The sequence below is a fragment of the Cydia amplana genome, chromosome Z, assembly GCF_948474715.1.
Source record: "Cydia amplana chromosome Z, ilCydAmpl1.1, whole genome shotgun sequence".
Classification (NCBI taxonomy): Eukaryota; Metazoa; Arthropoda; class Insecta; order Lepidoptera; family Tortricidae; genus Cydia; species Cydia amplana.
The window spans coordinates 34,561,453-34,570,752 of NC_086096.1; the positions used below are offsets into that span (position 1 = coordinate 34,561,453).

Below are 9,300 nucleotides of genomic sequence, written 5' to 3' on the forward strand. Positions count from 1 at the left end.
TTGATTAGTGTTTATTGCGAGTCCATAAATTTACTACTAAACGTGAGTAGTAAAGTAGCAAATCTATGAACTCGCAAAGAATACAAATCAACGAGTAAAAAGCGGCCAAGTGCGAGTCGGACTCGCCCATGAAGGGTTCCGTATTTAGGCGATTTATGACGTATTAAAAAAAAACTACTTGCTAGATCTCGTTCAAACCAATTTTCGGTGGAAGGTTACATGGTAATGGTAATGTACATCATATATTTTTTTTAGTTTTATCATTCTCTTATTTTAGAAGTTAGGGGGGGGGGACACACATTTTACCACTTTGGAAGTGTCTCTCGCGCAAACTATTCAGTTTAGAAAAAAATGATATTAGAAACCTCAATATCATTTTTGAAGACCTATCCATAGATACCCCACACGTATGGGTTTGATGAAAAAAAAAATTTTGAGTTTCAGTTCGAAGTATGGGGAACCCCAAAAATAAAATTGTTTTTTTTCTATTTGTGTGTGAAAATCTTAATGCGGTTCACAGAATACATCTACTTACCAAGTTTCAACAGTACAGTTCTTATAGTTTCGGAGAAAAGTGGCTGTGACATACGGACGGACAGACAGACAGACAGACATGACGAATCTATAAGGGTTCCGTTTTTTGCCATTTGGCTACGGAACCCTAAAAAGGCCCCAATGTGAAGGCCATCCACACTTACCCCTATGCCACACTTATCCGTATTGACCTTATAGGCTTTCAGCGACAGACATAAATAGATTGGACGAATACAGATGTGCAATTTGCGGAATACCTGATAACATTTGGGGCATTATCTATGACAAGGGACCTTATTGTCGCTGGCGCTTACGCCGCACAGCGTCAAGCGGCATTTTATTTATATCGGAGCATCGTTAGTAATGGCGTAAGCGCCATCGACATTAAGGTCCCTTTTAATCGATAACGTCACATTTAGTTTAGCAGTTTTAAGCAATACTTTATTGCGTTTGCTGTGCTAGTCTTACTTAAAACTTTCGGTGCCGGGTACCCCTTTAATTTCCAGTACAAAATGAACACACAGTTCTCGGCAGTGAATTTGTTAATTCAAATTAAACAATAAAGGCTTGGCCAGACACAGAGCGCGACGCAGCGCCGCGTCCGCGCCGCGTGATGCCGACGCGATGACTGTTCAAACAGGGCGCGCGCGTACCGCGCTCTCAACACGCCCTCATCGCGCGCGCGAACGCGGCGCGGCCGCGCGGGAACGCGGCGCGGCCGCGCGCCACCGCGCGCTGCCTAACGTCCGATCGACTGATGTGACCCAGCGCGACGCGGCGGCCCGCCGCGTCCGCACGGCGCAGCGCTGCGCGGACGCAAGGGGCCGCGCGGCGCGGGGCGCGACAGAAGCGGGGCGTGATACCGGCGGGACGCAGTCTGTTTGACGTCGGTAACCTGTTAGCATGTGCCGCGGTCGCGCGGCGCGGACGCGGTGCTGCGTCGCGCTCTGGGTCTGGCCAAGCCTTAACAACGTGTACTAAATATAGATATTACTCAATAATTAAATATTTGGTCTCATTTTCATTATTTAAAAAAATTAAAAAATAACAAACGAAAATAAAGATTGATACAAAGATCAAGCATAAAGGAAATAGCGGATTCAAATCATTTATCTCTTATAATAGTGAAAATATAACTACAGATAGGTTATGGGCGTTCCAAAATTGAAGCGCCTAAAACTAAATTGTACTAATTTTACAGTTGCGCTTGCGCCAGGGCAAACTACAGCTGTGCACGTGTTAAAAAGCTGCACACAGAAATAGACCAGCATATATTATTCAACGAGTGTAACAAAGATGAATGCATGGTATGCTAAAATTTATCTACAAAAACAGATTCTTTCGTATGTTATGGTTTATGAAATAAATATGGAAGTATTTATTGTGTTCTTTACGTATGAGTATAACCTATCTCTAGTTATAATATTATTGGTAAATAATTGATTTGGAATATGGTAACGTTCGCCTCAGAGCCTTAATAAAATAATACATAAGGCAGCTGTCTGACCGGCGACGACAAGCGGGTGGACAAGTCTAACGTGAGAGTCGCTTTATTCCCTTCGATCGGACAGTTGTCTTATGTTAATGAAAATTATCCACAGTCAATTATATAACCTAATAAAATAATACATAAGGCAGCTGTCTGACCGGCGACGACAAGCGGGTGGACAAGTCTAACGTGAGAGTCGCTTTATTCCCTTCGATCGGACAGTTGTCTTATGTTAATGAAAATTTCTAAATTCGTAATTACTTATATGCGAAATGAAAATAAAAAGTAAAATAATTATAAATGAATATGCATGTGCCTTCTGCATATTTTTAATGCAGATTATTGTATGGAATAAAGGAAGTTCTTTTCAAATGTATAAAATAATTTCTTATATAACTAGAAACAAGAGGGTCGAGGGGGTAGAGATCAGTTACATGACCCACTTTACTGGGGCACACACCTAAGTTAAAATATGTTATTAAGGTCAACACGGCTACACTTACGGCAAACCTAGTAAGACTGGATAAAAAAGTTACCACTACTATTGGGGCCATATAATTCCCATCTGAAGAAAAAACCTATAGTTATACTACTGGGGCCCGTTTCTCAAAAGCTTGTAACTTGTAATACAAGCGGGGCCATGTTGCATAACAAACTACAACTAATATTACAAGCGGAACTCCTTATTTCTAATTTCACTAATTCAAAAAGGAGTTCCGCTTGTAATATTAGTTGTAGTTTGTTATGCAACATGCCCCCGCTTGTATTACAAGTTACAAGCTTTTGAGAAACGAGCCCCTAGACGTAATTGTGGGTTTCCATACTAAATTAGTACGGGATCGATGTGTAATGACGACCTCGATTGTCTTAGTGCGCCGTCTAGTGGTTGAGGTGGCCTGTGCTCTACACAAACTTGAAACTCTGTCTGTGCAGATTTAGCTTAGACGCACTCTATAATGTTCTAAAACAGTAACGACAAGAGGACAAGAGACTGAGCACAAAAAAAGATGTTTCTAGTTACATATGAAATTGAATATTCGGAAATAATACTGTAATGTTTTACACTACAAGTACAATTATTTCCTATTTATATAGGAAAGCCATATACAGCCTGACAAACACGCGAAACATGTACATACAGTCAGCAGCAAAAGTTGCTAAGCGGGCGAGGCGTCAAAATTATCTTGACGCGCTCTTATTCTCTTAACAATAAAGTCGCGTCAAGATCATTTTTGAACACCTCGCCCGCCTGCAACTTCTGCTGCTATTTGTATTAGTAAACTTGAAAAATTATACCGTTCATAGATTAAATCACATATCGATTACAACAATATTTAATGACATTAATAAGAAACCTGAGTTCCGTAAATTTTCTCAATGTTGCCTACCGTGCCAAACGTTGGCGGGCTAGAAAAAACTGATTCTCTACTGAAGATATATTATACATCTACATAATTAACTAATCCGGTTAAAATGTAGTAAGAACTATAAAATTCTACTATAATAATAACTACCCCTTAATGGCAATGTTAGGCACGGTAAGCAATGTTGAGCAAGTTTCTATTGTCATACATTAATTATCTAAACCATTTGAATCATCCCATTCACCACTCCTCTACATTGTAGAAACAATCTTACTTCAGACCAATCATTATTAATTATTACTAACTAATCAGTACTCAACGACCATAGGCGTTCAGAAGAGCCAATCTAACATCAACTTTAAGTTAAATGTAGAGTTTATCCCGTGTTTATATAAGTACACCAATATTTAACTATTATGAACTTACGTACATCAATGGAAAACATATCTAATTATTCACACTTTAGACTGTGACCCAAGGCTACGTAATTTACTTATATCTGACTATAAATAAGTATGAAATTTAAATGATCCTAGCCTTGAGGCTGGACAAGGTCTTACTGAATAGAGAATTTAAAGTCAGGGAAAACCTAAACTTCTAGCAATTACGTAGCAGCATAAATTTAAAAGAAGTAGCTTGAGTCAGTCTTAGGTACAGTACAGATATGTTCTTAATTAGGTACATGTAAACTGGTAATATGAAATCACATGGAATGCTTACGACAAAGCTAAATTTTAAAATTAGAGAAACACTTGGTGGTAACCGACGCCTTTGAGTTGTTTCCGGCATGTAGGACACTTCTTGCCGCTGGTCTTCAACGACTGTTTAATGCACTCCTGGCAGAAGACGTGCCCACAGTTAGTTGAAGCTATGGAGCCTCTCTGTAAGTTGTCCAGGCAAATTGGGCATTCACCGAGCTGCTTCCCCGGTGTCGAGTCGGCTGAGCCATTCAAACTACCAGTGTCAGACTGCTGGACTTGGTTGACTGAAGGTGCTGCGTTTCCATTGTTAACATTTGGGTTTTCAGTGTTAATAGGTGCCGCGTTCTCATCATTGATTGCTAAAGCATTTTCGGTATTACAAGGCACGCCCAATTTTTCTTTCGCCTTTGTCCTCTTGTTTTTCTTTTTCGTTTTCTGCCTGCTGTAAGTCTCGGTGAGGCATGTGAGGAAGTTCTCGTTCATTGCTGTTGTTATAGCATTCGAGCCGGTTTGGCCGCTGGTGGAAGTTCTGATCTGAACGTCGGGGATGTTTTCTATAGTCGGGTTATTTGGCCTCTCTACCCTCTCTTCGCTAACAAACTGGACATCCTCGTACCACGCCGGGAGTCTAGCGGAGACCTCGCGTGACATGTTTACGGGTTCTAAAACGTCTGGTACCTCTATTACTTGATCAGAACGTTTCGTCTCAGTAGCGGTTGCATTTGTATTACTCGCTCGTAGCACAGGGGACGTGACTGAATTAGCAGATGCTTGCGTGGAGATGGGATTCAATATATTAGTGGTGCGGGTATCATCCACACAAATAACGTCAGTGGAAGTCGTCGCCCGATGGTCGTTCGAGGCTTTTGAACGCTGGAATATTGGAAAAAAAGCTGGCACATTATTTTCTGGTTCTTTCGGGTCGACTCGGGTCGAATCGGGTTCGACGTCAGAGTAGTCGAGTATTTTTTCCTTTGGCATCAATTTATCGAATTCGATTTCACAGAAGTCGTCATCTATGGCAATCACATCATTATTATTGTTATTAATATCTTCATTCATTTCTATCAGGAAACTATCAGTATAATTATCATTGTCTATATCATTATTATATAAAGGCGAGGATAAATCTTTTCGATCTTTCTCCTTTTTAACATTATCTGTGTCCCATATAACCTCAGGTAATTCCTCGTCTTCGTCAATATCATATTTATCAGTATCACAGTTCAAGCTTTCACTAAAGTGTTTATCATTTTTCATAATCGTCTCATTGTCAGTGGAGGTGCTGGGCAGGGGGCTGAACGAGCGCTTCATGTATGCGACGGGTTCGGGTTCGGGAGTTCTGCCAACTAGTTTATCGATTTTTTCGTATAATTTGAGTGAATCAACGATCTCATTGGTTTGCCGGTTAAATGTGGATTTGGAGATGCTGGATCTGCCGTTGGGGCCTCGGCGAGCTTTTTTCTCCGGGGTGCACTGTTCATCTTCGTCATAGTTGGTGCTGCTGGTGATGCCATATTTGTCTCCTGTGAAGACATTGAGACCCTTAGGCGAAGGGACTCGCTTCCTCTTCTTGCAGTTGACGATGTAGGGCAGGTCACCTTTCTTGGGCCTCCTCATGGGCCGGACGGGCGGCGGAGGCGGCGGCCCGTTGGGGAACAGGGCCCTTATGGTGGTCCTGATTTGCTTCTGTGTGGCGGGGGATAATATCTCGTCCACAGGAATGGGCAGGTTGTCGGGCGTACTCGGCCGGAAGTTGGGAGCGTTCGCTTGCTGTTGACAGTTTTCTTTCATGGACGAATCCTGAAAAGTTACGTTTTTTTTTTAAATTCAGCTTTAACTGGAGAACCGATATTCGATCTCTTCTTCGCTAACATGTTTGACGTCATATTTAACTGTCAGCAGCAAAAGTACTTAATGTGGCGAGTTGAATAATAAGACAATGACAACCTGTGAACATTTTGAGCACCGCTGACTGTATACATGAATTAATCGATACTATGTTAGTTTAAAGTCTATTTTTTTATTCGGTAGACTAAAATGACATTTCATAGTATGAACATGAAATGTCATTTCATACTATTAAATGTCATTTTAGTCTACCGAATAAAAAAATAAACTTTAGTATTGCATGTAACTTTAAGATAGGTACGTATAAAGTTGCAGCAGCAGTATAAAATTCAATGTATGTACTATATCTATTATCTATCTTACTAAATATATTAAAACTGGTTATTCAAATTTTTTAAAGTTGAAAATTGCTCGAAATGGCTGTGTCGGTCCACCAACCACCAACACGGGCTCCTGTTGAAGCTCCTAGTTATTTCATCTACTTTGTCAGTCAGCATAAGGGCTCATTTAGACGGCGCGTGAACTCGTATACAATTTTAGTTAAATTGCGGACCATTGAGGTTACATCAATTCAGCCGACCGATCAAACGACGCAATGTAATCAAACTCGCATGCGAGTTCTCGACCCGTCTAAATGAGCCCTAACCGAGGTTTAAACCCACGATTTAGACCACCACACACACATATGAAAGGTTAAAATTGTATAATATCTTACCCATGCCAGGTTTAACGGTGAGTCCCGCGATATAGTGTGCGAGTGGTCAGCAGAGTTGCTGCCGGGTTTCGCTCCGCCGGCTATGCCTTGGTAGCCCGATATTGACCAGTCCTGAACATTTATGGGCAATATTAAATTATACAACGGGACTTAATCGCGTATCTAAGTTTTAAGATTTACCTCCGACGTTTGGAGGACGGCGTTGTCCCCGTGGTCTCGGAGAAGTCCCGTTGTATAATTTAATAATGTGTAAAAATCGTGAAAGTTTAAATCAGTGTTATTTATGGGCAATGTCAATAAGATTCGGTTTCCAGTGAGTATCAAGGGTCTTATTAATCTACTAGTGTCATTATATGGAACTTGCTAACTATGTAAACAAAAGTCAGTCGTAATATTTTTGAATTTAATATTAATGCATTTTTGACTTTTTATGTGTTAGAAAGGGGGAAAACTTTAATAATAATTTTACACACTAGTGTTAAGTTTTAATGTGTCATGAATTATTACTAACTATTTTACTGTTCTTAAGTTTCGCGCGACTGTTGGAAGATGATCTTTGCCTGCATCCAAGTATTGGCGACTTCTGAACGATAAACATGAAAAAAATACGAATAATACGTAAATAAAAGATTAAACGGGAAATCAACAGCAGTTAAAAATAATCAGAACATAATAACTGAAATAAATTTCATACAAAACTATCTGCTTCATATAGTTTTACAACGATAGTGTCAAAATAGATGGCGTTAGGCCCGAGATCGGTTGTAAGTTTTACTTACGTAAGTAAGGACAAAGCTAATTACATTCGTCTCAGAATAAGATAATGACATTCATCTCTCATTCTGTAGTATAGCCGTGTCCCTACTTACGTAAGTAAAACTTACAAGTGTATCTTGGGCCTTAGCCCGTTTCTACACTTGTAAGTTTTACTTACGTAAGTAGGGACAAAGCTATTTGTTAGAATGAGATAACGATATTCATCTCTCATTCTCTAGTATAGCTGTGTCCCTACTTAAGTAAAACTTACAAGTGTATCTTGGGCCTTAGTTAATGGTTCGTTTTAAGGGCGCGGCAGCTGAATGGAATAGGGGAGGTGGGGAACAGTTAATATGGCCGATGGCCAAGGGGAGGGGGATATTTGATAAGATATGATCATTTTAAGATAAACGAAGATAAATAAAAAAAAATAATGCAGCACAGCCTATGGAATGTTCGGATGGGTCTATCTGTCAGCTCCCAGTGGCTCATATTTGAGCCAGAACGCTTATGGGTGACGTCATATCGTGGGATTCGACAGGTTAAACTAAATATTCGCAATAATTCGGTTTTCGTCGTAATTTCATATCAGTTAGAAAGGGATACACCCTCTATAATAAAATTGTATGCATCAAACCTCTTGAGAGCATTACAATATTTGTCAGACCATGCCCTGTACATTTAGATCGCTCGCTGCACCTGGTCATTTCTGAGCTCTAATCAGGCTTCTACAGTTGTTCTACTCGTAGTTAGTTAAGTAGAAATTAGGGATGTACCGACTAGTCGGGAAAGCCGACTATCCGGCCACATTTGTAGTCGGCGACTAGTCGGCAAAAAAGGCCGATTAGTCGGCCTATTATTAATTACAGAAAGCAGGGCGTAAATAAAATAAAAAGCCAAAATTAATCAAATGTCACATGCCCATTCTACTCAAATACGTATTAGGGTACAAAATGTGCTTGTGTTCATATTAAATTCATGTATAGGCATGGACTAACCTATTATATATAACCTATTAATAGGTTAGTCCATGGTATAGGTAATTTTGTAGGTGTATCGTCGCAGTAGCACGGAATATCTTTCAGTTGATATTGAAAACGCGACGACGCAAGGAGTAAAAAAATGTTTTTCTAATGCATCCGAGCTTGAACATAGCTACTGTCAGTTGCCATACGAATGTAATCTTTATCGGGAAGTAACGATAATGAACTTGGCCGACTAATCGGCCATCCGAGCGCCGATTAGTTGGCTAGTCGGCCAAAACCATAGTTGATACATCACTAGTAGAAATTCAATAAACTCGACTTATTTAACACTTACCAATTCTAAGCTGTCGTCATTATTGTCCAAGGAATATTCTTGTGGTTTGGTAGCAGTTACAGATATCTTTTCAACAACTGCGACATTCTCTTCTACATTTATAGTAGGAGCATTTTCCTGGCACTCAATAGTTGCTGTATTCTGAAAAAAAAATAAGTTAAAAAAATCTAACTGACGTTGGTGATCCTATTTCAATTCAACAATTGGCGCAGACACTAATTTCCACAAGTGACTGCCATCTTATCTTCCATCCTAAATTATAAAGCTACTAGTGACCAAGCCCCGGCTTCGCCCGGTTACACCAAATCTTAAATAACAAATTATACAACTAAACCTTCCTCAAGAATCACTCTATTGATAGGTGAAAACCTCATGAAAATCCGTTTAGTTATTTTATGTTTATCGCGAACATACATACACAATTACACACAAACAGACGCGGCAAGGGACTTTGCTTTATAAGGTGTAGTAATATAGCAGAAGCTGGGATTCAAACCCGTCAGGTTTAGAAACCTTAGTGTTGGGCCACCTGTATAACGGTGGTTATAAGAATTTCATTTATACACCCAC

At 40.0% G+C, this 9,300-nt stretch overlaps 1 protein-coding gene across 1 annotated transcript; it reads right to left on the reverse strand.

Moving 5' to 3' along the window:
* Nucleotides 1-4,001: 4,001 nt before the first annotated feature.
* LOC134660690 (probable E3 ubiquitin-protein ligase bre1) lies at nucleotides 4,002-7,484 on the reverse strand. The gene is made up of 3 exons (XM_063516469.1): nucleotides 7,458-7,484; nucleotides 6,655-6,765; nucleotides 4,002-5,891 (listed from the first exon to the last, which is right to left on the reverse strand). Exons 1-3 carry the CDS (start codon nucleotides 7,482-7,484, stop codon nucleotides 4,128-4,130), a joined length of 1,902 nt encoding a protein of 633 aa, XP_063372539.1. The 3' UTR covers nucleotides 4,002-4,127.
* Nucleotides 7,485-9,300: the final 1,816 nt, after the last annotated feature.

What these genes read in the sequence shown, in the direction of transcription:
- LOC134660690 (XM_063516469.1), bottom strand. Translation starts at nt 7,484, where the DNA reads ATGTCATTATCTTATTCTGAGACGAAT. An exon ending in TATCTTATTCTGAGACGAAT is followed by an intron (nt 6,766 to 7,457) that starts GTAATTAGCTTT and finishes ATAAATGTTCAG; the next exon opens with GACTGGTCAATATCGGGCTA. An exon ending in CACCGTTAAACCTGGCATGG is followed by an intron (nt 5,892 to 6,654) that starts GTAAGATATTAT and finishes GTAACTTTTCAG; the next exon opens with GATTCGTCCATGAAAGAAAA.